The 27,849-nt window shown below is 55.4% G+C and overlaps 2 protein-coding genes and 1 long non-coding RNA gene across 6 annotated transcripts in view; 1 reads left to right on the top strand and 2 right to left on the bottom strand.

Annotated features, from left to right (window-relative positions):
- LOC307194879 overlaps nucleotides 1-5,893 on the bottom strand; it is a 7,478-nt gene extending 1,585 nt beyond the window's left edge. The window contains exons 1-2 of the long non-coding RNA XR_013830646.1: nucleotides 5,701-5,893; nucleotides 3,527-3,852 (exon numbers count right to left, since the gene is read on the bottom strand). This is a non-coding gene — a long non-coding RNA (uncharacterized lncRNA). The remainder of the gene's footprint in view (nucleotides 1-3,526; nucleotides 3,853-5,700) is intronic.
- CSDC2 (cold shock domain containing C2) lies at nucleotides 4,255-19,390 on the top strand. Of its 3 annotated transcripts, XM_079938262.1 has the most exons (6): nucleotides 4,344-4,363; nucleotides 4,760-4,840; nucleotides 6,107-6,201; nucleotides 15,251-15,549; nucleotides 16,584-16,706; nucleotides 17,297-19,390. In XM_079938262.1, the coding sequence occupies exons 4-6, from the start codon at nucleotides 15,374-15,376 to the stop codon at nucleotides 17,457-17,459; spliced, it is 462 nt and encodes a 153-aa protein (XP_079794388.1). In that variant the 5' UTR covers nucleotides 4,344-4,363; nucleotides 4,760-4,840; nucleotides 6,107-6,201; nucleotides 15,251-15,373; the 3' UTR covers nucleotides 17,460-19,390. The 3 variants fall into 3 exon arrangements, with proteins under 3 accessions (XP_079794386.1, XP_079794388.1, XP_079794387.1); XM_079938260.1 differs by lacking the exon at nucleotides 6,107-6,201 and having other exon boundaries at nucleotides 4,255-4,363; XM_079938261.1 differs by lacking the exons at nucleotides 4,344-4,363; nucleotides 4,760-4,840 and having other exon boundaries at nucleotides 5,903-6,201.
- PMM1 (phosphomannomutase 1) lies at nucleotides 10,735-27,849 on the bottom strand. Of its 2 annotated transcripts, none has more exons than XM_079938259.1 (8): nucleotides 27,679-27,849; nucleotides 25,455-25,572; nucleotides 24,056-24,132; nucleotides 23,833-23,924; nucleotides 23,538-23,637; nucleotides 21,336-21,411; nucleotides 20,405-20,520; nucleotides 10,735-10,982 (listed from the first exon to the last, which is right to left on the bottom strand). In XM_079938259.1, exons 1-8 carry the CDS (start codon nucleotides 27,763-27,765, stop codon nucleotides 10,881-10,883), a joined length of 768 nt encoding a protein of 255 aa, XP_079794385.1. In that variant the 5' UTR covers nucleotides 27,766-27,849; the 3' UTR covers nucleotides 10,735-10,880. The 2 variants fall into 2 exon arrangements, with proteins under 2 accessions (XP_079794385.1, XP_079794384.1); XM_079938258.1 differs by lacking the exon at nucleotides 10,735-10,982 and adding an exon at nucleotides 19,395-20,044 and having other exon boundaries at nucleotides 27,679-27,844.

Below are 27,849 nucleotides of genomic sequence, written 5' to 3'. Positions count from 1 at the left end.
GGGCCTAGCCCTGTGCCTGGCACAAGGTCAGCGCCTGTAAATATGTGCAATTTGAATGAACAAAGGGATAGCAAAATAATTGCTAAGAGTGTAGGAGTGAAGGAGAAATAGGGTTGGAAACTAATCCAGGAGGATGAGGAGAGAGCAGTGGTGGTTAAGGGCATGGAGTTCCCACGCCGCAGCGCACTAGCTAGCAACCGTGGTGGAGCCGGTGAACCTCTCAGCACCTCCTTGCCTCTCTGTAAAATGGAGATAATGATAGAACCCATCTCAAATGATTGTCCATCAGTGGAAGACTGGATGAAAAAATACACACGGTGTACCATAGAGGGAAATAATGCAAAGCCATAAGAAAGGATGCAAATGCTCTCTGTGTCTTGAGATAGAATGATATTCAGAATATATTGTTAAAAAATGCAAGGCACAGAGCGGTTTATATGGGATGTTACTATTCATATAAAAAGAAAAATAATACTGTGTGTGTGTGCGCGCGCGCGTGCATGAGTGTGTGCTCTGGGACTAATTACGCTGGCTGTCCAGGGCAAGGAACTGAATGCCTGAGGGGTGTGGGAGAGTGACAGGGGTAGGAAGAATTTTTTTTTCAAATGCCCTTCAGAATCTTTGATGTTTGGGATCATAGGAACATATTACCTATTCAAATTAAAAACTGAATAAAATTCAAATTTTAAAAAGCAATTAAGATTTTTTTCACTTCTTAAAAAAAACCCTCTCGGCCCCCTTTCCCTCCAGCTACTGCCCCATTTTCTGCTCCCTTTAACCAGCAAAACCCCTTGAAGGAGTCATCTGCATTTGCTGTTTCCAAATCCTCTCTTCTTGTCCTCTCTTCAACCTGCTCCCGTGAGGTTTTTGGCCCTACCTCTCAACCCAAGCTGCTTTTTCAAGGTCAACAATGGCCTCCACTTTGGCAAATCCAGTGGTAATTCTCAGTCCTCAAGGGCAGCGTTTATCCCAGCTGATCACTCCCTCCTCCTTCACACACCCGGATCCTCTTCCCACTTCCCAGGTTCCTCTACCCACCTCTAAACTGGCGGGCTCCCCTGCACAGTCTACAAACCTACCTGCTCACGTGCCCATTTGGCAACTCAAGCTTAACCTGGGCCAAAATGGCGCTCCTGGTCGTCTCTACCCCACAAACCTGCTGCTATCCTATCCGACTTTCCATCTTCAAAAAGGACTTTGTCCTTGGGCTTCCCTGGTGGCACAGTGGTTAAGAATACGCCTGCCCATACAGGGGACACAGGTTCGAGCCCTGTTCGGGGAAGATCCCACATGTCGCGGAGCAACTAAGCCCGTGCACTACAAACACTGAGCCTGTGCTCTAGAGCCCGTGTGCCACAACTACTGAGCCTGTGTGCCACAACTACTGAGCCTGCGCACCTAGAGGCCGTGCTCCGCAACAAGAGAAGCCACTGCAACGAGAAGCCTGCACACCGCAACGAAGAGTAGCCCCTGCTCGCCGCAACTAGAGAAAGCTTGCACGCAGCAACAAAGACCCAACTCAGCCAAAAGTAAATAAATAAATTTATTTTAAAAAAATAATAAATATGTTTAAAAAAATGCCCTCCATGGAGGCAGAGGCATAGCTGAGGACCACCGGGAATGGTGATTCTAGAAGGGACCTAAACAAAGCATCCCAGGACATTGCTCTCTGTTCTGGTTTGAGCCAAAAGCAAAGTACAGAAAGTCAATAGATATTTGTTAGGGCTGCTGTGCATGAGGGCTAGTGCTACAGTGAGGGGGACCAACAGTAAATGGGGAAACAGATACAGATCACCTCAGGCACTGCTGCTGAGAAAGGTCACATGCATGTGATAGCAAGTGAGTGAGAACTGCTCCTCTGGCCAAGGCGGTCAGGGACAGCCTGGCTCAGAAGGTGAGAGCGGTCAGGGACAGCCTGGCTCAGAAGGTGAGAGCGGAGCTGAGCACTAAGGGTTGAGAAGGCTGGAGGCCCAAGGTCCAGGAGCGCACATCTGTGAACAGATGGCTGATAGAGGCCTGGCTCACGGCCCATCCCAGACCTAGGTCAGCTGGTCAGCCTGGCTGTTCCAGCCCCAGGTCCTCAGGGAAGGGTGCAAGGGAGGCCGGCTGTGGGCCAGGGACCCCCTCACCCCATCACAGAGAGCTTCTCCTAGTGACTTGAGAGGATCCAAGCTGCTATAGCAGAAGGAGACCCTCACCCACCAACCTAAGGGTAGGCTCCAGGTTAGGGGCAGGGCCAGGAGAGCCTTTCATACCCCCGTCCTCCCGCCTGCCCTGACCATTACCCTGGATGAGGCTGCGAGGCTGCCAGCGACACTGTCTCATCTCAGATGAGGAGCGGGCCTCTTGCCAGGTCCCCCAAACCTTACACAATGTGGCCTCTGCTCCAGCCACACTGCTGACCTGAAGTTCCTTGAACATGCGGAGTCCTTTCCTGCCTCTGGGAGTTCTCCCTTGCTGTTCTCTCTTTGGGAAACACCTTTCCCTGCTTTTTTTTTTTTTTTTTTTTGCGCTGTACGCGGGCCTCTCACTGTTGTGGCCTCTCCCGTTGTGGAGCACAGGCTCCGGATGCGCAGGCTCAGCGACGGCTCACGGGCCCAGCCGCTCCGCGGCATGTGGGATCCTCCCGGACCGGGGCACAAACCCGTGTCCCCTGCATCGGCAGGCGGACTCTCAACCACTGCGCCACCAGGGAAACCCTCTTCCCTGCTTTTTGACAAGGCTGGCTCCTTCTCATGCCTTGGGCTCAGCTTACCCGGCCCCTTCTCAGCCCTCTGTCTCAGCAGGTAGACTTGGCCCTATTAGTCTCCTTCGTCTCACCCTGCTTGTTTGTTGTCTTCATAATTTGTGACTATACATTTATTTGCTTGTGCACTTTGTGCTAAGTCTCTTCCTAGATGAAACAGGAGCTTTGTAAACTCAAGGCATATACCTGTCTCATTCATTGCAGTCTTCCAGCCTGGACCATCTGACACATAGTAAGTAGTCAGTAAATATTTGTCAAATGTATGAGTGAATGAACAAATGACGTGTTCAGAACTGCAGGAAAAGATCTTCTCTGGCAGAAGGACAGTAGTTGAATTAGAGAAGATGACTGGGGCATAGCCAGAGAGGAGGGAAGGACCACTCTGCTTTACTGGGTAAAATCGTTAGTAGAGGCTGGAGATGAGTCTCACAGTGGAGGAGAAGGGCATCCAGGGAACTGAAGACATTGCAAAGGCAGTGTGGCGTGGTGTAGCAGAAAGAACAAGAATGTAATGAAGTCAGAATTCCTGTGTTTTAATTCCAGCTCTATCACCAGCTGTGTGGTGCTGGGTAAGTTTCTTATCCTCTCTGTGCCTAAGTTTCAGCATCTGTCAACCGGCACCAACACCTTAGGAGTGTATGTACCTTAAAGGGTTATGTGGATTCAAGGCCACATAAGCCCAGAACTGGCCCCCACTTGTGGGCTGACAGTCAACAACAAAACGGGGATTATAATTCGATTGGAATCAATAAGACTAAGGGCTGCTCTGCCTTGACTCACCTCTACAGTCTCTCCAAGGCGACGGAGGCTTTCGAGGAGATGAGCTTTTGAATGCTTGGTTTCCACAGAAATAGCCTCCAGGGCGGAGCCCCTGGTTTTCAGCAGATGATTTCTTTGTAGCTCAGCTGCTGGTGGGTAGGTGGGTGGTGCCACGGGCTGCTCTTTTCCTGAATGAACAGCTGTGCCCTCTCGTCTTTGTCGAGAATAATCATAACACTGCTTCAAACCTCAGCCCAGCCTCCTTCATTCACGGCTTCCTGGCGGCCTGGCAGTCACAGCACATGTTTGCCAGCTGGCGGGGCGGGGAGGGCCGCAGACACTGGAGGCTGGATGTGAAGGGACAGGTCAGGCCCTTGGCCCTTGCCTTGGCCTTGTCCCCAGCGGACCAAGCCGCAGCCTCCTCAGAACTGGCCTTTGAGGCCCTGCCTCCCACCCTCCAGGCTCATACCCTACCTCTCACTTCCCTCACCCCTTCCAGCCACATCAGCCTCCTTCCCAGTCCTCTGTCACGCCAAAGCTCACTCCCGCCTGAGGGCCTTCTAACACACCATCCCCTCTTCCCACAGTTCTCTCTAGATCGTGGCAAGGCCAGATACTTCTTGTCACTTGGGGCTCAGCTTAAACATCGTCACCTCAGAGAGGTCCTCCCTGGCCACTCCCCTCTGCTGGCTCGTAACGCCCAGCCACCAACAGCTCAAGGCCGAAACTCTACCAACTCAGGAGCCACGGGAGAAGAGCCTGCCTGGCATTCCAGCCCAAGGCCTGACTCTGGTTCTGATTGGCCCGGCCTGGGCCAGGGGTCCTGTGGACCAAGACAGGGGAGAGAGGAGTCCCCAGGTGAAAGCAGGGAGGCATTTCCCCCCAGAAGGGACAGTGGGTGGTGGGCAGGGAAAATCACAGGTGTCCACCCTGGCCCCAGCCCTTCTCCAGAAAAACAAGTGGGTGAGTGTGGAAATCATGGGTCTAGAGCCTGGGGCCCAGGCCCATCTGTGCAACCTGTTTCCTCACCCAGGTAAACCTCACAGAGTTGTTATAAGAAACAGGTGGGATGATGCCTGGGAGGGCACTTTGGAAACTATTATTATCTTTAGAAGAGATGGAGGCAGAGAGGAAGAAGAGGAATTAAAGGGGGCATGGGGTCCTCTGCGCAGGGTCCTCAGACTGGGTGGAATAGAATCAGAACTCCGGGCCTCAGGTAACAACAGCTGACGTGTATCACCATCTCTCTTGCAGAATCAGAAACCTGATTGTTCTGGGACGTTCTGGAAGGGCATGGATAAGCGGTCACATTGGTTCAAATACCCCTGTAACCAGGTAAGGCAAGTCACTCCTCCTACCCGAGCCACTCTTTCCTCACCAGCAAAATCCAGATGATGATAATACATTGCTGGGTTGTCCTGAGCTTTAAATGAGGGCAAAGCAGGTTGCCTGACAGGTGGGGTGCCCTCAATGCCTCTTACTAGCTATTTTTATTAGGTATTTATATCTTTCTTAATTGTCTCCTTTAAAACTCCCCACTCCTTTTTTTTTAAATAAGGCTTCTTTTGAAAACGCCATGCTGCGTCAGCAGTACTAAAGATACGTGAGGGACAGACTTCGTTCTTTCCAGGCCGAGTCTGAGGAGAAGGGACGGGAAGAGGGAAGAGGAACCAGTGTGTAGGGGCCTCCTGCAGCCAGGCCGGGGCTTGTACACGGGCTGTGCTGGAGCCTCCGACAGCCGCCTCAGAAAGGGCCTCCTTCCTTACTTTACAGAGCGTGTGGAGGACCAGAGTCGTAAGAGACTTGCCCAAGGTCACCCAGCTTGGAAGCACTGGGGCTGAGACTCACATCCAGGGCCTCTGGAGAGCTTCCCAGGCTGTGGTGCTTGTGTGTGTGTGTGTGTGTGTGTGTCTGAAGCAAACGTTCACTCCTCTTCAGTTCAATTCACTAGAAATAGCTCAAGGGCCTGCCGTGGGTCAGACAGAGGAAGAGATGGGTTCCTGTGACCTACCCACGTGGGTTCACTCACGAGGATCTCAGAGCCAAGTGAGGGACAGACCAGTGGAGGGCAGGAGACACAAGAGGGTACAGAGGGGAGAGGAAGGTCTGAGAGTCCCTGGGACCCTGCTGTGGCCTCCATTCTCCCAGACTCACCCCCAACCCCGCGGCCCACCCCCCCCCACACACACACTCACCGCCTCACTTGCTCCCGCACTGCCAGGAATGCAGGCTGTCCCCAGCTCTTCCTCCTCTGCATTCCTCAGCCACGGCTCCCACCTGGCAGGGCAAATTATACCCTGGCCTGCCAATAAAAGCCACTTTCCAGAAAAAGAAGCTTTAGGGCCCTGAGAGATGCAGCTAACTCTCTCGCACTGCCTGCGTCTGACTCAGGAGGTGGTGCCGGGGCCAGAGGAGACGGGCCCTGTGTCCCTTTAAGCAGGGAGTACAAATTTCCATCCCAGCCCCGCCCTCCAGCTCTTCCTGACGTCAGGAGGAAGGCGTGTGTGAGTGAGTGAGGGGCCTGAGGTGCCGCATGCTCACACACACACACACACACACACACACACTCACACAGAGTCATACACACAGCTCATCTTTCAGACCATCCCCTGCTCATCAGCTCCAAGCGCGCGCGAGAGGCCGAGTCTGAAGCCAGCTGCAGGAGGCAGTGCCAGGACCTCAGCTGCCAGGGAGAGGTAAGGGGCCAGACCGTGCGGGCACACAGAGGGCACACTGGAAACTGGCTCTGGCAGGGGCGAAGGAGGGAGGCGTGATTTGGGGGCACTGGGAAGGTGGGCACCTCCCCTGGGGCTGGTTCAGCCCCGTTCAGTTTACAGAAGAGGGGCAGGCGGCTGAGCACATGAGCCCACCGGGCCATCCCGCCGCCTGCGCTCCCTCTCCCTGGCCCCCAGGGGAAGCTGAGGCTGTGTGGCTCCCTGTGAGAGGGTGTGTGTGTGTGTGTGTGTGTGTGTGTGTGTGTGTGTGTGTGTCTGGGACTTGTGTCTGGCTCAAGAAGCAGAGAGCATCAGACACCTGCCAAGCCGCAGCCTCCTGTCTGGGAACCAGGGGGAGAGAAATGACTGGAGAAATCACTGTGTCTCCTACCAGACACTGAAAAGAGAGTGCAGCAGGGAGCAAAATAGGTCTTTCCCCTTGGAATCTGGGTTGGGGGTCGGCAGGGACCATCTGGGGCAGGCAGACAGTTGGACCTGGAGCAGCTGTCTCATCCTGACTATTTCTTCCCTGATGTGATGGGGGATAATGGTGTTAATTGGCTTGGGGAGGTGGCTCCATGTTCTTATATTCCCCTTTGCCTCAGAGCCAACCCCACCAGGAGCTCTTGCCTCTCCTAAGGCCACTCCTCTCCCTTGCCCACTGGTCTGGCTGTAACCTCCACCCTTGCCAGGACGCAGCCCCTGGAGGGCAGGGGTGATAAGCCAGGGGCTGCTGGGTCCCCTGCCGTGGGATTCAGGGACTCGGGCAGCCTTGCTTAGTGCCGAGTTCCTCAGTGGCTTGACCCTGGCACAAGGAGTCCGGGCGGAGATAAGGGGTGATGCTGGCACCCAGAAGGGAGACAGCAGGTTCCTGCCAATCTGCCAGCCTGCAGACTCTTCCCAGGCAGAGGGGAGGGAGACGCGGAGCGAGAACAATAATAAATACAGAGTGTGAACTGCTGCATCCGCTGGGGCTGGGGGAGGGGAAGAGGAAGTGCGCCCGGGTGGAGGGTGGGCAACCTCTCTGAGAGCCTGGCATCATGCCCCCCTGGGTATGCTCCTGTGGAGACGTCTCCCTCGGAAGGGACTGTCTCCAGCCCCCTGGGGGATGGGGAGCCAGTTCCCCAAAACTGACTCCATCCCAGAGGCCTCTGGGTCCTCCAAATTCTGGATATTTCCTCCTCCCAGCCTCCTACCCCACCTCCCCCCACCATTTCTTTTAAGTCCTTTCCAAAAACATCTATTTCCCCATATCTGCCCCACCCCTCTGGATCTGTCTGACCCTCCTCCAAAAACAAAAACAAAAACAAAAACAAAAACAAAGACAGGTGTAAGCAGGAACCAGCTCACAGGGGCCTGGGAGAGGTCAGGGGACAATCTTGGCCACAGAGGTTTCTCCCAGGCCTGGAGAGAGACGGATGGGCAATGTTCACAGAAGTCCACTGGCCTTGGAGGGGGCCTCCCTAGGGGGGACTGGGGGGTCCCACACAGCTGGCTGGTGGGGAGGGGACACCTGCAGGCTGGTCTAGAGGCAAGTCCCTGAGAGTGGCACCAGCAGAGGGAGCTCAGGGCTTAGCTGAGCTGGTCACATCCATTGGTAACAACCAGCAAAACCAGGACCCAGAGCCTGGTGGGAAGAGGTCTTGGGGCAATTCAGACCTTTGTCCATGCAGAGCATTAAGATGGGAGGCAAAAAGCAATGGGAGCGGGGAGCTCTTCCCCTGCCCCAAAGCCAGTGGCATGATGGTCACCAGGAGGAGTGGCATGGCACGCTGGAAAGCTCATGGGCTTTGGGGTTATATTGATTTGAATGCAAGCTCGGCCAGTCTAAATGTGACTTTGACCAGGCCGTACCTCTTTCTAGGGGGACTCAGGATGGGAAAGCAACTTGCCCAGGGTCACACAGCCCAGCAGAGCTGGGATGTGAGCATGGATCTCGTGGTGTCCATCCTGGCATCCCTACCCCCACTAATACCAAGGAAGCCCAAAGGGCTTAATCATAGCAGCCCCCCAGGGCAGCTTGGGGACATAACAAGGAGGAGAGTTAAAGGGTCTCAATTAAGCTCAAGTATTGGCCGGGGCAGCGCACCCCCACCTCCCTGCAATATACACACACACACACACACACACACAAACACACAAACACGATGTGGGAGAGGGAAAGAACCAGGTTTAATTAGGTCACCTCCAGCTGCTAGAGCAGCTTTGGCACTGATGTATTTTAAGGAGTGTCTGGGAGGCTGGGAGAGGGGGAGGGGCCGGGGAAGTGCCAGCTTCTCTCTGGTGGTTCTGAGGCTGTTTCCTCACCTCCTCTGGCCCATCACAGGCAAGACCTCAAAGTTCAGAAAGCCCTTCCACCATCACCCTGTGTTCCCTGCCCTTCCCCTTTCCAAGCCACCATACCCATTCCTCCCCCTCTCTGTTCCTCCACAATGGGGGCTCGGGCTGGGATGTTTTTATTGAGGGAGTTGCTTTTAAGCTTGCTGTAGTTGACAAGTGACTCACCCAAGGTCACAGTCTGAGTCAGCACAAAGCCAGAAATAGAACCCCAGGCCCTGTTCTCTTCCCTCTCCAGGGGAGGCAGGCGCTTTCAGGGACCTGCTGCGCCTCCCACTGGAGGCCTTTCTGCACCGCCCCCCAAAACGTCTCCAGGGTGTGGAAGGCTGTGTGACCCCAGCAAAACTCTTCACCTCTCTGGGCCTCAGTTTATTCCTCTGAAGAACAGGGTTAATAACAGTAATTATCATGTAGGTGTGTTGTGAGGAGTAAATGAGGAAACAGGGCAAAGGGTTTGGCATACCACTTGGTACACGGTTAATAATCAATCGATGGTGGCTGTGATCTTTTTCTTTTTTAAACTCACTACTTGAATTTTGTTTTGTTTTGTTTTTTTATAAAATAAATTTATAAATTATTTATTTATTTTTGGCTGCGTTGGGTCTTCGTTGCTGCGCGCGGGCTTTCTCTAGTTGCGGCGAGCAGGGTCTACTCTTCGTTGCGGTGCACGGGCTTCTCATTGCGGTGGCTTCTCTTGTTGCTGAGCACGGGCTCTAGGAGCATGGGCTTCAGTAGTTGTGGCACGCGGGCTCAGTAGCTGTGGCTCATGGGCTCCGGAGCATAGGCTCAGTAGTTGTGGAGCACGGGCTCAGTTGCTCCACGGCATGTGGGATCTTCCCAGACCAGGGATCAAATCCATGTCCCCTGCATTGGCAGGCGGATTCTTAACCACTGTGCCACCAGGGAAGTCCCGGTGGCTGTGATCTAGTCGTATCAGGACTAACCACCCTGTGTTTTACTTGTCTATCTGCTACCCCCAGTGGAATGGGGCCCTCTAAGGGCAGGGCTGTCTCCTCTCCTGTTTGTTGTCCCAGAGCCTGGCAATCATATTCAGTGACGTGTGTGTTTCTGACAACCTCAGAGGAGAGTTGGAGTGACCCTCATGAGTCATCTGGACCAATGATGATTCATATAGCTGAGGAGAAAATTGAGGCCCAGAGAAGGGCAGGTGCTTGCCCCAGGTCACACAGCCCTGGGTGGTTGAGTCACCTTGCTTTCCCTGATCTGCCCAGGAGAGGGATTCGCTTGGTCAACAGAGGACTCTGAGGGCCATCTCCTGCCCAGTTCTTTTTTGGGGAGCTGATAATTGGAGGAGCCCCAACACCAGGTTGATGGCCACCTGCTGTCAGGGCTGAGTCACCATTCACAGCCCTGTGAAGCTGTATCACGACCTTGCCTAGGGTTATCTCCGAACAGCCCTGATGTTTTGTTTTCAGCTCCCCTGGCCCTTTTGTCTGTGGAATTGCTGGGGTTTGATCTTCTTGCAGGGAAATGAAGAGGATCTTGGCTGGCAGGGTCAGAACCAAAACACTCACAGGTGGACCATTGACACAGCTCCCAGCTCCTCTCATAACCTGGACAGGGTGCTACGATTTGCCCTATTGGACAGATGGGGAAACTGAGGCTCAAAGAGGGAGGGTCACTCAGCTAGGACACTGCAGAGCCAGGATTCAGTCCTGGGCCCTCTGGGTCCTGAGCTGTCCTCTTGCCCTCCAACTGCTAGTTCTGAAGGGCATTATTCCAGGCCAGAGATGCCCCCAGATGGGCACACCGAATTCCTCAGGAGCTAGGGCTTAGCTCTGTTTGAGTTGAAGCACATGTTCTACAGACACATCTATTTCTCTGCTCTCGGAGTTTATTTCCCCTTTCTCAGGGAAAGTTCTTTTGGGAAAACTTCAGCCTTGTCTTGGCTGAACCAGGAACAGAATTTATCCTCGCAGGAAAAGCACCATTTGCTTTCAGACAAATCTGGCCTCTGTCACTTACCTGCTGTGTGACTTTGGGCAAGTCACTTATCCTCTCTGAGCTTCAGCTTCCTCATTTGTAAAATGGAAACAATTGTGATTTCAACCTTTGAGGGCAACTGGGAAATTTAAAAATGGAAAATAATTTCTGTAAAGACTTTTTAAAGAAAAAATATTTTATTATTTATTTTTGGATCTGTTGAGTCTTCGTTGCTGTGCGCGGGCTTCTCATTGCGGTGGCTTCTCTTGTTGCAGAGCACAGGCTCTAGGCGCATGGGCTTCAGTAGTTGCAGCACGCAGTCTCAGTAGTTGTGGCTTGCAGGCTCTAGAGCGCAGGCTCAGTAGTTGTAGTCCACAGGCTTAGTTGCTCCGCGGCATGTGGGATCTTCCCAGACCAGGGCTCAAACCTGTGTCCCCTGCGTCGGCAGGCTGATTCTTAATCACTGCGCCACCAGGGAAGTCCTGTAAAGACTTTTTGTAAAGACTGTGTATAGCATTCAGACAATAAAAGCCCTGTCTTCACTTGCCCCCTTCTGTGGCAATATTCTGGAGAAAGGGTCTGAACTGGAGGCTTGCTCAGCACCCCCTTGTTCCGCTCTCCCTGGTCTCCCAGGCTGCCCTGCGCTGTAGAGTTTCTTCAAGTCCAGGGCTCTGGCAGGAACCAGAGAGGGAAAGACTCTGTCCAAGATCACACAGCAAGTCAGTAGCAATGCAGGGGCTGAACCCAGGACTCCTGACTTCCCACTCCAAGGCTCCAGAGTCGGATTCCCCTGGTTCAAGTCCTGGCTCAGACATTAATTGCTGTGTGGCATTGAGTGAGTGACAGCCTCTCTGAGCCTCAGTTTCCTCATCTGCAAAATGGGGTCATAATAGCACCAGCCTTAAAGGACTATTGCAGGAACTAAATGAAAGGAGAAGCTATGAGGGGCAGCGCAGGGACCTAGTGTGTGGGTGAGTCCTTGGGGAAACAGGGAAGATGAGCATAAGGGGCGGCTTTGGCTGGCGGGTCTCTCCTTCTGCCCACTCCCTCTCCCCTCCACGCCCAACTTAGCCACCTTGTCCGGAAGGAGCACCCTCTCACCCAGCACCTACCCAGTGCTTCCCCCATTCCATCCCATGTCATTCTCACTGAAGCTCTCGGAGGACGGATTCTTGTAATCCCCATTTTCCATAAGAGGAAGGAGAGAGGGAAGATCTCAGAGCAGCGCTCTTGGCACTTGTGGGGCCTAATTCGTCTGCCCCTCCAGCCCCAGCTCCTGCCCGAAGGTCAACTCCCCACCTTCTCCCTGGGAGCCCCTCTGGGTAGGTGGGGCTGTGGACTGGGAGCTACAGGGGATGAATGTCAATTGCTGCTGTTACTCCATCCCCTTCTCCTCCCCCTCTGCTGCCTGGCCCATTTGGGGGAAGGGAAGGAGGGGGGCTGCCCTCAACCCTAACCCTGGAAAATCGGTGCCTCTTTCCCCTTCCCCACTGCCCGCTTTGCATGAGACCTGGGAGGCACGCTCACTCAGTCTTGGGTCTGGAGGCCTGGCTGGCCAGAGCAGGGCCCAGCTCAGCTGCATCTCCCTGGTAACCACTGTGGGCTGCCTCTGCCCCTCCCCCACCTCCTTCCCTCCCCTCCACCCGCCATGACCTCCCAGCACAGGCTGTCACCGCCAAGCACAATACCAGGCCTGGGAAAACTGTGCAGTGGGCAGGCTGCGCTGCCCTGCTTCCTGCAGAAAGGGAGGCCGAGCTCCTCTCCCTGCCCCCGGCCACCCTCACCCAGTTAGGGAAGCAGGCATCCAGGGCTGTGATGCAGGGCCCATCATCTCCTGCTTTCCTGGCTGTGTCATCTTGGGTAGCTTTGTTGCCTGTCTTCCTTTTTGGTAACAGCTTTATTAGATATCATTCCCACACCATATAATTCATCCGCTTAAGACGGACAAGTCAATGGCTTTTAGTATATTTACAGAGTTGTGCAACATCACTGCAGTCAATTTTAGGACATTTTCATCACCTCCAAAAGAAACCCTGTACCCATTAGCAGTCACTACTCATTCTCCTTCCCCCTCCCCAAAGCCTGGAACCACTAATCTACTTCCTGTCTCTATGGGTCTGCTTATTCTGGACGTTTCACATGCATGGAATCATGTAATCCATGGTCTTTTGTGACTGGCTTCTCCCACATAGCATCATGATTTCAAGGTTCACGGTTTCAAGGTTCAGCTGTAATGTAACATGTATCGGTACTTCATTTCTTCTTATGGCTGAATAATACTCTACTTTATGGTTAACCACATCTTGTTTATCCATTTATCTGTTGTTGGACCCTTGGGTGGTTTCCACTTTGGGGCTGTTATGAGTAACGCTGCCATGGACATTCATGTGCAAGTTTTTCTGTGACTGCTTCAGTTTTCTTCTCTCTAAAATGGGGACATGGGAATTCCCTGGCAGTCCAGTGGTTAGGACTCCACGCTTTCAGTGCCGAGGGCCCGGGTTCGATCCCTGGTTGGGGAACTAAGATCCCACAAGCCGCGGGGCGGCGCAGCCAATAAATATATAAATAAATAAATAAAATAGGGATAAAAATGCTAAACCTGGCCCATCCCTGCCTCCTCAAGTGGGCTCAGAGAGAAAAACTGCACGTCAGCGTGAGGGGCTGTGAGGGGCAATTCTCACCCCACCCCTGGCAGTTCTTTTGGCTGGAAGGGATGTGTTGGGCGCCTGCTGGGGAGGAGGGAGGCTGCATCTCCACCCCCAGGGATGGCACAGTCAGCTCATCACCTTGACCCAGAAAAGTCCCACTTGCTATGTGATCTTGAACAGTGGCCAGGAGACCTGCTCCAATGACGGGGGTTGAATGGGGTGACTCCTTGGCTCTTCTAGTCCATGCAGGGCTCTGGAGTCCTAAGGAGTCCTAAGCTCTTCCCTGGGGGGCAGGGCAGGGTGGAGATGGAGGCCAGAAAGAGACTTAGTTCAGGGATTCACCTCTGGCCCCAAGGCCTTTGGGTGAAGTGGGGGGGAGTGAAGGAATGGGGGTGAGGAGGTGGGGAACTCGTCACCCTCACTCTTATATGACCATGGACAATGGGCACTTCTTTGTATCCCCCACCTTAGCCAAGCCTCACCATAGCCTGTGAGGGAGTGAGGCGGGGCTTATCATCTCCATTATACAGATGAGGAAGCTGAGGCCAGTGGAGGTGCTACCCAAGTCCACGGCTAACACGCAGCGGAGCTGGAGCTCTCCTGGTCCAGGTGGTGTCCTGCCTGGCCCCACTGTGGCAGGCTGCCCGCCCCAGGCTCAGTCAACAGCTAGCGTCTCTTTGAGCCCAAGACTTTCCAGCCCCTGGGGAGGGGGAGGGGGGGTGAGTGCATGGGTGGGGGAACTACATTCTCTTCCTCTGCAGAGAAAAATATAGGATGAATTTTTTTAAGGTCATCCAGGCACTGAGCTGTTGACAGGGGAATTTCTATTGATTAGCACTGATAGTAGCAATTTATTGGGTACCTACAAGATGCCAGATGCCGTCACACACACTAAATCATTGAATCCTCAGCAACCAGGGGAATTCCCTGGTAGTCCAGTGATTAGGACACGGGTTTTCACTGCCGTGGACCTGGGTTCAATCCCTGGTCTGGGAACTAAGATCCCACAAGCTGTGTGGTGTGACCAAAACCCAAAAACCTCAGCAGCCTTGCGTGGTAAGCATTCTCAACCTCATTTTAGAGACGGGGAACCTGGGGCGAAGGAAGAATCTCCAACATTCCTAAGAGCTCACCATGCCCCGGCCCTGTTCTAAGCATGCAGAAAGTCATTTAATCCTCACAGCAACCTCTCTGTGAAATAAGAACCAACATTATCCCCATTTTACAGAGCAGGAAACCAAGTCAAAGGTTATGAGTGTTGACCAAGGCTGCACAGCTGGTAGGTAGAGGAGCCAGGATTCAAACCCAGACCTTTTGGGTCCACATTCACCCACATTCCCACCTGCCATGTTGGAACTGTTGGGTGGCTTGCTTGAGGTCACCAAGTTACAGGTGACAAAGCTGAGATTCAGACCCAGGTCTGTGGATTTGAAACTGCTAGTAGTTGTGCCACACTGTGTCCCGGATCATTGGTCACTTTACCCATCCCACCTCTTAGGGCCCCAAGTTAAAGAATTGAACTTCAAGCTGGAAGGACTTTTGGTTAGTCTCAGTCAGCTTGGATCACCATTAACAAAATACCCCAGACTGGGGGCTTAAACAAGACATTTACTTCTTACAGCTCTGGAGACTAGAAGCCCGAGATCAGTGTGCTAGCATGGTCTGGCTCTGTCTGGGGAGAGCTCTTGTCCTAACTTGTAGACCGCCCCCTTCTGGCTGTGTCCTCATAAGGCAGGGAGAAAGGAGGCAAGCTCTGGCTGGGCGGGTGTCTGTCCTTCTAAGGACACTAATCCCATCATGGGGGCCCCACCCTCCTGACCTCATCTAAACCTAGTTACCTCCCAAATGCCCCATCTCCAAATACTATCACATTGGAGGGGTTAGGATTTCAACATGTGAATTTTAGGGGAACACAGTTCAGCCCACAGCAAGGTTGTATGACCATTTTGTCTTTCTGGGGAGGACACTGAGTCAGGCAGGGGCTGTGAGTGGCCTGAACTCACTCTGTCAGGAGTAGCAGGCAGGCCCAGCCCTCCAGACTTGTGTCCAGAAGCTGCCCACCCTGGACCACACTCACCTCTACCTCTCTCTCCCCCTTCCAGACGGAGCCTGTGGCTGGTGAGTCCGCCGAGCAGGGCCAGGCCGGGCCCTGCCCACAAGGACGCCCAAGCCCTTCACCGGCCCCTGCGCCTGGGAGCCCACCAGGCTCTCCCACTGGCTCCACCATGACTTCGGAGCCCACGCCACCCCCGGTCGTGCCCCCGCTCCACTCCCCCAAGTCCCCTGTCTGGCCCACCTTCCCATTCCACCGGGAGGGCAGCAGGGTCTGGGAACGAGGCTGTGTCTCATCTCGGGACCTGCCCAGTCCCCTGCCCACCAAACGGACCAGGACGTATTCAGCGTGAGTACCTGCCCCTCACCCAGGCTCTGGTGGTCCTTCTCCAGGACAGGGCTCCGGTCGGGGCTGCCCAGCTCCCAGCCTCCTCCATCCCCTGTTGTCCTCATCCGAGGACAGGGGAGCTGTGTAAGGACCTTCCAGTAACTGCTAGCGTTCATTCATTCCACAAAGCTGTACTGAGCTCCCGACCAGGGGATCCAGTGATGAATAAGGCAAAGTCTCAGCCTGCAAGGTGCTTACAATCCAGAGGGAATTTGTCCACCATTCACTACACCTGGCCGGGTTGGGCATCAGGGAAGATGTCCTAGCTGGGTTTGGAAGATTTATCAGGTGAAGAAGGAAGCTGGGTGCTCCCAGTGGATGAAACAGACTGGGCAAATGCAGAGGCATGGGGTGGACCTTTGGAGAGAGGCGGGCAGGCTGGACAGAGACCAGCCCTGGGTCTTTGGGGTGGGTCACGGGGTGGAGTCAAATTGGGGAAGGGTTTTGTGGGAGCCACAGGGACGCTGACTTGCTTTGGTCAAAGGAGGGGTTTTTGATGGCAAGCGCTGATTGTCCCATGTCCAACCCAAGACCAGGCACAGAGCAGATGCTTAATAAATGATGAATGAATGGATGAATGACAAATAAGTGAACAGGATGGATACTGCTGCTTCAGGAGATAGTGAGCTCCTCGTTCTGGGAGTTATTCAAGCCTAGGTTGTACATTCTTCACTTCGAAATCTTACAACAGGAATCCATGTAACCTCAGGAGGGGAGGGTCTTGTACAGGGAGAGGGGCACTGGCTGGGAGTCAGGAGACCCACTTGCTGTGCACCCTCGGAGAGCCAGTTTCCCTCTCTGGGCCTCAGTCTCCTTATTGTCCAATGGGATGATGAGAGGACTGAACTAATCTCTATGGGTGGTTTCTGCCCTGGGGAGGGTTCTCCACAGCGCTAGCGCTGAGGCAGGCCCTGCAGACGGGCCCCGGGAGAGCTGTGGGGGTCCAGGGAGGGGGTCCCCAGCCCACAGTTCCAATACCCCTACCCTATCTTCAGGACAGCCCGTGCCTCGGCTGGCCCCGTGTTCAAGGGTGTCTGTAAGCAGTTCTCACGCTCACAGGGCCACGGCTTCATCACCCCGGAGAACGGGTCAGAGGACATCTTCGTGCATGTGTCTGAGTGAGTCTCTCCCCCTTCCCCGTTGTTGGCTGGGCCCCTGCTGCAGTATCCTAGCAGTGCCTCCAGAATGCTCCCTAGGCCTCTCCCCTCACTGGCTGAAGTCTGTTCCTGGCACATTTCTCCTCTCATAGGGCCTCCAGGGGCATGGGTGGAGGAGGGCTGGGGCCAGATGAAGAGGGGGCACTCAGACCCCAGAAGCCCTGGGAACCACTGCCTGAGTCCTGGGATCCTGTTCCCGCATCACGGGGACGGAGAGGGCTGGGTCCTTCAGCCTGGAGGGAAGCTAGGAGGTGGGAGGTGGTCTAGGCCTGGCCCCCAGCCCTAATGCCAGGTGTGACCTGTGGAGTCACTGAGCCCTAAGCCTTGGGAACCTCCCTGAGCCCTTTTGCATCTCAGTTTGTAGCATAGCGAGGGGCTGTTTATGATTCCCATTTTACAGATTAGAGAACTGAGGCTCCGAGAAGGGGGAGCCTCAGGCTCAGGCTCCCTGGCCTAACTAGGCCCAGGGCTAGGATGCCCTTAGGCCAGACCACAGGGGGCATCCAGGGAGGGGGCCTGCTCCTGGGCTGACACCCCCTCCCCCCCACCAGCATCGAGGGGGAGTACGTGCCAGTGGAAGGCGACGAGGTGACCTACAAGATGTGCCCTATCCCGCCCAAGAACCAGAAGTTCCAAGCCGTGGAGGTGGTGCTCACCCAGCTGGCTCCACACACTCCCCACGAGACGTGGTCCGGCCAGGTCGTGGGCTCCTAGGCTGCTGGCCCCTGTGCCAGCCGCCAGGCGTGGGGGGAGCCACACAGGGTAGATGGGCAGCAGCCAGCTCCACGCCCCACGGCACTGGCTGAGCCAGTCCCCCGGGCGGCCTCGGCGTGCACGTGTGTCTGTCTGTGCTTGTGGGCGTGAGTGTGTGCCTCCACCTACCCCGACTGTCGTGTGAGCTGGAGCGAGGGCAAGGCCACCAGACCTGCCTTCCCTGCTTTCCACTCTCTCTCCTTCCTCCCCTCCCTGCCACACACGCACAGGACCCTCTTGCCCTCCTAACACCCATGTGCGTGTCCACTGAGCCTCTGAGGGCCTGCGTCAGGCCTGGGCTGGGAGTCGGGGCAGCAGTGGGCCCTGCCCCCCCGCCCCGTACAAGCTTGCTCCCCTTGCCTCTGCTCCAGGCCTGGCCCCGGGGGCCAGACTCTGCTTGTGCTACTCACACACAGCCCCCTCCCCCCGGGCTGGGGTCTCCCACTGTGACCTGGACCCCTCCTCTCAGAAGCCAGGCCACTGAGTGCTTTGGGGGAGCCTCCCGGCCTCTTGCCGGGGAAGAGGGTGAAACCCGGGGCAGAAAGGCCACCCCCTCACGCCCCCCATGGCCAAGGCCCAGCCTTCCCTCCTTCCTGCTCGCTCTCAGCACACTTGAGGCAGGAAAGAGGGGCCTGGGGGCAGAAGGCAGTTCTGGGGGCTCCGGTTTTGCTAGCCAGCGCCTCCTCAGCCTGGCAGTGGCTTTGGCAACCCCAAACTGAGGCTGTGTCCACTTCCCTGGGCCTTGCTGAGCCTTGCTGCCTTGACTCCACCCGGGGGAGGCAAAGGTCTGCAGAGGGGTGGGAGCACGGCTCCCCCCGCTTGGAGGCAGCCATCCCCTTTGCCCTGACTCAGAAACCCCACTGATGCTCTGCCCGTGCCCAGCCATCATGGCCGCTGAGGACCCAGCGATGGAGGAACACACATGCCCTCAGGCGAGCCAGCCACAAGGACAGCTCTCAGCCTGGGAGACCACCAGCCCTGCAGCCCCCCTTGCTGGACCCTCTTCCCAAAGCCATGGGATAGTGGCTCCCACTGGCCACCAACAGGCCAGTGGCTGAGGTGTGGCCTGTCTTGTCCATCCCTTAAGGTGTGGGGTGTCCCTCTTCCTTTTGGGCCAGGATGTGTTTGCGTGCATTCACTCCTGGGCAGGGGGTTGGCCTGGCCTGGGAGGTCAGGAAGGAGGGGATCTACCTCCATCCCCCCACCTTCCCACCACACTCCCCTCCAGAGAACACATCACCTGATGGGGGAAGAAATGGGGTTCAAGGGAGGACCTGCCAGGGAGTGATCCTTATGAAACCCAGTCTGAGTGAAACAGATGCCAAGGATGTGGGGGTCAGTGACTGTCTAGGAGGATCCCCAGCCCTGTAGGCGCCCCAAGGCCCCAGGGGAGACACCAGCTGAGGTATGTGTATCTCACCCCTGTCCCCAGCACAGAGGCTGGAAGACCAGAGCTGCTAAGATGCACTGGCCAGCCCCCTAAAGCTCAGAATGGCCCAGCCTGGCCCCCACGCTGAGCTGGGGCTACTCTAGCAAGGCCTGAGGCCTTTCCCCTGAGGAACAAGGCTCCCTGGATTCCTTGGCGGAAGGTTAACTCTTGGGAACCCCCAAGACGCCCTCCCCACACACACACCAGGAGGAGGCCCCCGCTTTAGGCACCAACCAGGAAGCAGGCTGTGGTAACGTCAGCCCTGGGGCCGCCCCACAGCGTCCAGTCCGACCTCCTGAGACCCCCAGCCACCTGGACTCCCCCATCCTTCCTCACACTGGCAATAAACCCTCAACTGTGACTCAGCCTGACCCACAGCTGCCTTTCTGTCTGGGTCCCAGGGGAAGGGGCTGGGGGAGGACACCTCAAACAGCCCTTGTTTGGGGCTTCAATGGCCCACCCTCCTCGACTGCATCAGATTCCCTGTGTGACCTGGGGCAAGTCCCTGCCATCTGTGCCTGTTTTCGCATCTGCAAAGGCAGGGCTGTGACAGCGTCTGTGACTGGGGCCAAATAGCCATTCAGACTCCACACCGCGTTCCACGAAGTTTAGTATCTGTGAGATCAAGTTCTCACAAGTATGCACCTTCCCCACTGCTGTGCTCCCCATCTAGGGCAGGGAAGCAGTGCGGGCTCTATCTTGTACCGACACTCGCACACGCTTCCCGCGTAGACAGAAACCTGTTCTGTCCAGAAGTACGAGCAGCAGCTGCAGCCGGGGCCATCGGGCTGGAGGACGGGAGCCAGGCCCACCACGAGCTGACCAGCTGGGGGTGGCTGTCCACACAGACCCTGGGCCCACTTAGGCAGGTAACATGAGGCAGGTGTCCTGGGCCAGAGGAGGGGCCCTGGCGCCCCCGAACACCAGGGCCAGGGGCTCTCTTAGGGCCGGGCAGAGCTCTCTGGAAGTCCCAAGGGGCAGGTGTGGGCCCTGGTCACGCCTCGTGGGCTGTCTCTGGGAAAAAGATCTCACGGCATCGCTGCACCGTGTCCTGCGGGGACACCACACTGTGGCCAACAGTCCGGGGGTCTGTGTAGATCTCAAAGTCGTTCCCACCCTGCACACAGAGGAAGGGCAGTGAAGGCATATGTACGCATGTGGTGCCTGGAGGAGGTTCCCAGGTTTGGAGCCCAACACCCACTCTGCCATGGGATCCCCTCCCCACACCGGCTCCTACACAGCTGCTCCTCCTCCTGCTGCCTTAGAACCGCCAGGAGGCCCTGACTTGCTGTGTGACATGGGGCAAGTGTCCAGCCAGCTCTGGGCCCCAGCCTTCCAATCTGTGTGATGGGGCTGGTGAGCACTGGCTGTTCTCTGGGAGTTTCCCAGGAGGTCTGTTCTGTCACCCCATGTCCTGGCCCCGATCTGGAGGTGACTTGGGGTGGGGGGACCTGGGCTGAGCCTGAGCCACACTTACGGGGCTGGTCTCGTTCCCAAAGAAATGGATGGTGTCGAAGCAGTCCTGGTCCAGGCTGTCCAGGCAGTAGCGCTTGTCCCAGCCCTCAGGGAAGACGTCAAAACTGATCATGCCTCCTGTGGGGGTGGGAGTGAGGGTGGCAGATGAGGCCGGCAGAGGGGCGGCTCACGGGGACCTCGGGCAAGGCCCTTCCTTCCTTCATTCATTCATTCAACAACCCTAGAGTGCCTACTGAGCACCAGGCACAGGGCATGGACAGACTCAGGATCCTCACGGGAGTTACGATCCAGGTGGGAGAAACGGGTGGTAAGTGACCAGACCACCTTTCAGATCGTGTAAGTCAATGAAGGGGGCAGGGTGCGGGGGAGGGAAGCTCCCCAGACGGTGTGATCAGGGGAGAGCTGTCCAAGAAGGTGACATTGAGCTGAGACCTGAGCCAGAGTGGCAGTTGCCAGGGAATGATACAATCCCCAAGGCAGGAAAGGGCGTGGAGTGTCCCAGTGACACAGAAAGCTGGGAAAGGGCAGCAGCACAGGCATGCGGGCCCTGGGGTGCAGGGAGGGGGCCTGGGTTTCATGAGAAGTGAGAAGGAGCCTCTGAAGGGCTCTAAGCAGGGGTATGACAGGGTCTGTTTTTCCGTAACGATCCCTCTGGCCACTGTAGGGGATGGACTGTAGCGGGAGGTGGTGGTGGGAGACGCTTTGGTTTTTGACCTGAGCAACTGGGTGGGATGTGTGGGTTGCCTGGGTTTAGGTGGGGAAGCCTCGGGGGCTGGAGTGCCTGCCTGTTTTGGCTCAGCTTGCCCTTGCTGTGCTCGGAGGGCTGGGAGGGGTTTCTAAAGATGCTGGGGGGTGCAGCCTGGCCTTGGGAGTGAGGCCCTGGGGTGGGCTCATGTACCAGACCTTTCAGGCCCTCCAAGGGGTTGACGTACCTCGGGAGAACCTCAGTCCTTTGCCGGCAAACTCTGTTTTCAGGGCTTCCACAAACTTCTCCCGGATCTTCTCCTTCTGCGGAAGGGGAGAGAGCAGACTGAGGTTCAGAGGGCTGCTGTGGGCCAGGCCCTGGGCTGGGTACACAGTGCATGTGAGCTCACTGAGTCTTCCAGGTGGATGTCATGCCCCACCCCCCACTTTACAGATGAGGAAACTGAGGCTCAGAGGGGGCTATGCCTTGTTCAAGGTCACCCAGCCTCAGTGGCAGAGCCAGGGCCTGAATCCCAAAGGCCTGTAACTGAACTCAGCACCAGATCCTGCCAGTGGGGTACGGGCGGGGTGTCCTGAAGGAGGCCTTGGAGCAGAGGCTCGAGGAGGAAGGCTGAAGGGATGGGACAGTCTGAGTCCCAAGTCACAGTGTCCACCTCAGGGCAGGACTCAGCCCTGTCAGCTCTGCCCAGTCCGCAGGGCTGAAGGAGAGTAAAGCATTTATATTAGATCTGCACTGGTGAAGGGTACACAGGAGATCAGAAGGTTCATCTCCCTCTCCAATATCAGAAGAGGGCAAAACAAGACCCAAAAGACAAGAGAAGACCCTGGGGGCTGCGGGAGGAGTCGGCGTGTCCTGTCTCATTACAGCTCATGAGATGGGAACTGTGATTATCCCCACTTTACGGATGAGAAAACAGAGGCACATAGTAGTGAAGCCACTTTTCCAGGTAACTGGGCAAGTAGGAGGTGGAACTGGGATTAGAAACTGGAGAGAAAGGGCCACCTCTCAATATGTGCGTGGGAGGAGGTTCTCGGCCAATGGTCAACCTTAACCACTCTACAAGAAAAGTCTCCATGTCTGCGGGCATTGCCTACCTGAAGCCTTGGGGCACAGGGTGAGAATGGGGATGAGCTAGGACATCATTGCAAGGCTGAGTCCCACCCAGCCTCAGGGAAACATCAGAGGGCGGCAGGTGGAGGCCCAAGTTCAAATCTTTGGGCTGCAACTAAGCGACCTTGGGCAAGCCATTTCCTCTCTCTGAGCCTCAGTTTCCTCATTCATAACATGGGTATAATATCATCTGTTTCATTCATTCAAAAAGTATTTCTCAAGCACTTCTGTCAGGCATGTGCTGGGCCCGGTGGATCCAGCAGTGAACAGTCACAGAAACCCCAGCCCTTAAGGAGCTTACAGCTTCAGCTGGGGAGACAGACAATAACCAAGATTTAAAAATAGGTGATACAGTGGATTAGAGGGTGATGGCTGTTTGGGAAGAAATAAAATAGAGGAGAAGATCAGCAGGTACAAGGGGTTGCAATGTTTCGTGTAATGCTCGGGGAAGGTGACACTGAGAAGGTGACACTTGAGCGGATGTGAAGGAGGTGAGAAGGCACAGCCCTGAAGTAGGAAACTGTCTGCTATCTCTAGAATCAGCAAGGAGGACATGGCCGGAGCAGAGAGAGCAGGGGGAGAGCAGAAGGGCAGGTCAGCGGGAAGGACAGAGATGGGCGGGCGTGAAGAGGCTTGGTGGACTGGCTCCATCCCTGAAAGGGAGCAGGTACATGGTGGGGATGATGAGCAAAATGCAAGTCAAGCTTCAGCGAGGGTAGCACATCCAAAGGCGACAGGGACCTTGGTGTGTTCCAAGAACAGAGGCACAGGGAGAAGGCTGAAGAGGGAGCCGTGAGCCAGGCAGACCCCTCGGGGCTCAGGACACCACGGGAGGCAGCTGGGACACGGTCCTGTTGGAAAGCTGACCCATGGAAGGACTGTAAGCAGGGAGTGGATGGGGGCAGAGAGATGTGCTTCAAAAGCTTCTCAATGGCACTGCTGGAGAACTGACTGGCAGGGCTTTAGGGCAGGGGGTGGAGGCACACACAGAAGCGAAAGGATCTGAGGCCAACTCTGGAGGCTGAAACCCTAGACATTACTTCTGGACTTGATGGGGGTGGGCAGGTGGAAATGATGCCCTAGGTGTTGCTCAGGTAAGTAGGTGGCAGGTGGTGCTGGTCACCAAGGGAGGGAAGCTAGCAGTACTGGAAAGACGCAGAAGTGCCTACAACCATGGCGCATGGTAGGTATCCAAAAGGGTACTGGTTGAATCAGAACACCCACCCACCCCCAATCCTTTTCAATTGTGAGAAAATAAAGGCTCAGAGAGGCTGAGTGACTGAGGTCCTATAGCCTAAGGTTGCACAGTTGGCGGCACCTTGTCCAGTTCGGAGAACTCGATTCGCTCCTCCAGGGTGCAGCTCCGGCCAATGGGCGAGATGTTCAGCATGCCGTTCCGGAACTCGATGAAGGTTCCACTGGTGGGGAGGGGGCAGGTGGGAGGGCGGAGAGCCAGAGAGAAGGAGAAGGGCCCTGAATTCAAATCCAGCCCCACCTGGACATCAGGGGGGACAAGAAGCCACCCACAGGCAAGTCAGGGCCCATCTGAGAGACCTGCCCCTTTCCTCGCTCAGGCCCAGGAGGGGCAGGACACAGGCTGGGTGGGACCTCACCGCTTCTTGGGCAGTCTGAGCAGGGCCATGTAGCGGAGGCAGAAGTTGATCAAGTCCTGCAGGAGTTCCTCCCCCAGGTGGTTCTGGATTGTCTGGGCAAGGGACACAGGGCTCTGAGTGTGGTGGGCACAGCACTGTTCCCCCCCGCCCAGGACAGAAGCCACCAAGGGAATGTTCCACTGTGGAAAGGGGTCCTAAGGCCCCAGGGAAGGGGGGCACTGACCTGCTTGGAGAGCAGTCGTCCATGCTTATACTGCACCGTCCCGTTCTCAGCAAACACATAATCAAACTTCTCAATGACTTCAGGGCCATGTAGAGGCCAGGGGGGAAAGAAAGAGTGTGAGACCGGGTACCCAGAGCCAAGCAGAGAGATGAAACCCACACCCCTTGGTCTGGCGTCCAAAGCACAATTGTTCTATCCAGAAGCTGCTTTTCCAGCCTCCTCGCCTCCTGCAGCTTGGTTTTTCCTGAACAAGCACACAAGCCAGTGAGCTTCGCTCTGGGCCTTGGCTCATGCAGCTCCTTCTGCCTGGGGTGCCCTCCCCCTTCACTGCTTCTCCAAGATCCAGCTCCCTCCTCTGGAAGCCCTCCAGGACTTTCCGGCAGAGGACATCATTTCCGCTCTGTGCTCTCACAGCCCCTCTGTATGGGGACTTCCCTTTCATTTTACAACTTCCATCACTGTGCTATCAAGGCTGGCTGCAAGGGGAGTTTTCGGCTCTGACTGCCACAAGAAGTGGCTGGAGCACAGCCAGGAGGCTGCTGCAGGGTTAGGTGGGAGGTGACCACCTGGACTATGGTGGGGCGATGGAGATGGAGACACGGACACAGGGAGACATTTTGGACTTGCTGATGGAATAAACGAGGAGAAGGGGAAAAGGGAAAAGTCAAGGAAGTCTCTGGTTTGAGGAACTGGAGGCATTTGCCTCAACTAAGCTGAAACCGGGAACCCAGCTGAGAAAAGGGGCTCTGGGTCCACACAACTTCCTGGGTGACTTCAGAATCCTCCTCTGTTAAATGGGGTATTCATACCCACTCTAAAGCATGGTTGTGAGGATTAAATGAAAAGAAGTTAACACAAGGTCATTTTCAACAAATGGTAGCCATTACTGATTAGGCCCATTTTATTTATTTATTTATTTTTGGCTGCGTTGGGTCTCGCAGGCTCTAGAGCGCAGGCTCAGTAGTTGTGGCACACGGGCTTAGGTGCTCCGCAGCATGTGGGATCTTCCCAGACCAGGGCTCGAACCTGTGTCCCCTGCTTTGGCAGGCAGATTCTTAACCACTGTGCCACCAGGGAAGCCCCATAGGCCCATTTTAAAGATGAGGAAATCAAGACTCAGCAGGGAGAACTGAGAACGTAAACTATGTAAGGTCAGGATTCTGTCTGCTTTGTTCCCTGCTGTTTCTCCAAAGCCCAGCACAGTGCCGGGCACATAGTAGGTGCTCACCAAATGTTTGTTGAATCACTGAAGGAAACACCTGGCTGTTCACTCTGCTTCTTTTGCCCCACAGAAGCAGGACTGGGTCTTTGAAGGCACATTGCTCCAGGGATCTCACAAACTCCCCACTTCCTCCATCCCCACCCCAAATGTGGAACTGGCTCTAGTTGCTCCTCTTACCTTCATCCCCCTCTCCCAGCTGCTCAGCAATCTTAGAGTAGTCAGAGCCGCCCACCACACCGATCTGCACCCTTCTTCGCAGCTTCTGCAGGAAGGCAGCCACCTCAGGGTCGATTTTCTGCAGGGGGGCAGGGAAGCACAGCATTCTGTCAGCACATCTGGGATCTCCACTTAGATGTTACTCAGTGCTCAGAATCCTGGGAGCCCATGTTCCACCCAGATCTGAGGCAGGTCAAGGTTTAGAACCCACATCTCCAAGTTAGATGCACCTGGGTTCAAACTCTGGCTCAAGTCCCTCAATACCAGGATGACCTGAGCAAATGGCTTTGCCTTTCTTTGCCTTAGTTGTCCCATCTATAAAATGGGAATCATAATAACAACCATGTGGAGTAGCAACCACATCACTGTTAAGGATTAAATGAGATAGTGCTTGGAAATGAATAAACAATTAACTAGTGACTAATCACTTGAAAAGATTCCCCACCAAGGAAATGTAAGCTAATGAGTTATAATCCATGTTTTCAAACATTCAGCTATTCAAAGCTGACAACATCTAGGGTGGACATAGGGGAAACAGGCACTCTCATATGTTGCTGGTGAGAGTATAAATTGGAACAGTCACTTTGGAGGTTAATTTAGCAAAACCTATTAAAACTTTAAATGCAAATACCCTGTCACACAGAACTGCCCAGGTGTATATGGATGTTCATTGGGAGGGTTTATAACAGTGAAAAACTGCAAATAAGCTAGTCAGTCGGAGCATGGCACACACCTGCTCTGAAATTCTATACTGTGGCTACACAGAATAAAGCAGGGCTGTGCTTCCAACATGAGACAGCCCCAAGACATGCTGTTAACTGTCAAAAGCAAGTTGCAGAAAGGCACACACGGTATGATGCCACTTACTAAAAACAAATCACACAAAAAACCTTAGAACTTTGGGGATGGGGCTGGGCCTGGGATCCTGACTAGTCAGAGGGGACTTTACCCTCCTCTGTTATGTTTCCATTCTTTACAAGAGAATGTCTTTGTAAATACGTGTACAATTAAAAATTAACTTTTAAAAAGTGCTAAGGACAGATCCAGGTGGGTGAACAGCATTGACACTCTGTCCTTGTTTAGGCTATTAGGTTAGGGGAGCTAAGGGTCAGAGGGAGGTGTAGGGGCTGTTCCTAGACTCTGCTATCCTCCCTCCACTGTCGTCTTCCTCCCAGCCCTGAGGACCCTGGGAGCTGCTGGAAGGCCAGGTGGCCTGACTGCTGCCTGTGCCCCCAGGGCCCTCACATAGGGGAGGGGAGGCCAAGACCTGGGTTCCTATCAGCCCCTGCCCTGCAACCTAGACCTGCTGGCTCCCTGCTCTAGGAGATCCTTCAGTAGGTCCTGGTGGACCCAGACTGGAGGGCAAGAAAGAGGCCTGCTTATCCATGCACCCAGCTGGTGAGGGTGGGTCTGGGGGTTCATCCTGAGATCCAAAGGGAGAAAAACAATGTGTGGAGCAGAGGTTGGAGCATCAACAACCCAGTGAGATGTTTTTAGAAGGAAAACTGCACTCCCATTCACCCTGTACCACAATATCCCCATGGGACCAGACTAGCCACCGCCCCCATCTCCAGGTGGAAGGAGCCCCAAAACAGCCTAAATGGTACAGAAGCCCGCCATCCTTCCCTCGGTGAGGAGAGGGATGGGGATGGAAGGGAGGGAAAGTAGGGGAGGGGTTTGAGAAACTAAACGCAGGCCCAGTCTTGCAAAGGTCAGGTGGGATGGCTCCGAGACCCCCTTGTCCCCCACCGATGGGGACCTAACGCTTGGGTGCGCTGAGCCTTGTATGGAACCCTACGTTCAGACTCCAGCTTCGCGATACCGGTGCGTCCTAGGGCTGAAATGGGGTGGGAGCCACGGCTGGGGAGGCGGGGGCGCCCCGGAGCCAGGCCTGGTAGGGTGGGGAGGAGACTAGGCCCCTGCTCGCAGCTTCCTCCCTCCAGAATCCGACCCACCCCTCTCGCTCCCGGGCAGAACGTGGGCGCGGACGCTAGCGGGCTCTGACGTGGGGAACCGGGTTCCCATCACTCCCAGCAGAAGGCCCGGGGGTGTCAGGGGTCGGGTGTTGCCGCATCCCACACACGGTCCCGGGGGGTCTGGGGTCATGCCGCTGCAGGCCACACATTCGGCCTCCGGGTGTGCGCGTGACACTCCCGACGGGAGCTTCTGAACTTCGGGGCCCTACCTGGCGAGCCGGCGTGAGGGTGCCGTCCACGTCAAACAGGCAGAGGACGCGCTCCTTCCTGCGGGCGCCCTCAGCGGTGACCGCCATGGGTGCAGCTCCCGACGCCCAGCTGAGTCGAAGGAGGCGGCGGCTTTGCGAAGAGTCTAGACGGGGCGGGGCCTGGGAGGGGCG

This window comes from Stenella coeruleoalba (assembly GCF_951394435.1).
Source record: "Stenella coeruleoalba genome assembly, chromosome: 11".
NCBI classification, from domain to species: Eukaryota; Metazoa; Chordata; class Mammalia; order Artiodactyla; family Delphinidae; genus Stenella; species Stenella coeruleoalba.
This window is presented reverse-complemented; position numbering and strand designations above follow the sequence as displayed.

Coding starts and splice junctions, on each gene's coding strand:
- CSDC2 (XM_079938260.1), top strand. CDS start 4,799: ATGGATAAGCGGTCACATTGGTTCAAATACCCCTGTAACCAG. Junction 15,550..16,583: donor CGGACCAGGACGTATTCAGC/GTGAGTACCTGC, acceptor CCCTATCTTCAG/GACAGCCCGTGCCTCGGCTG. Junction 16,707..17,296: donor ATCTTCGTGCATGTGTCTGA/GTGAGTCTCTCC, acceptor CCCCCCCACCAG/CATCGAGGGGGAGTACGTGC.
- PMM1 (XM_079938258.1), bottom strand. CDS start 27,765: ATGGCGGTCACCGCTGAGGGCGCCCGCAGGAAGGAGCGCGTCCTCTGC. Junction 25,573..27,678: donor CCCTCACGCCGGCTCGCCAG/GTAGGGCCCCGA, acceptor GCCCCCCTGCAG/AAAATCGACCCTGAGGTGGC. Junction 23,925..24,055: donor GACGACTGCTCTCCAAGCAG/GTCAGTGCCCCC, acceptor TCCCTTGCCCAG/ACAATCCAGAACCACCTGGG.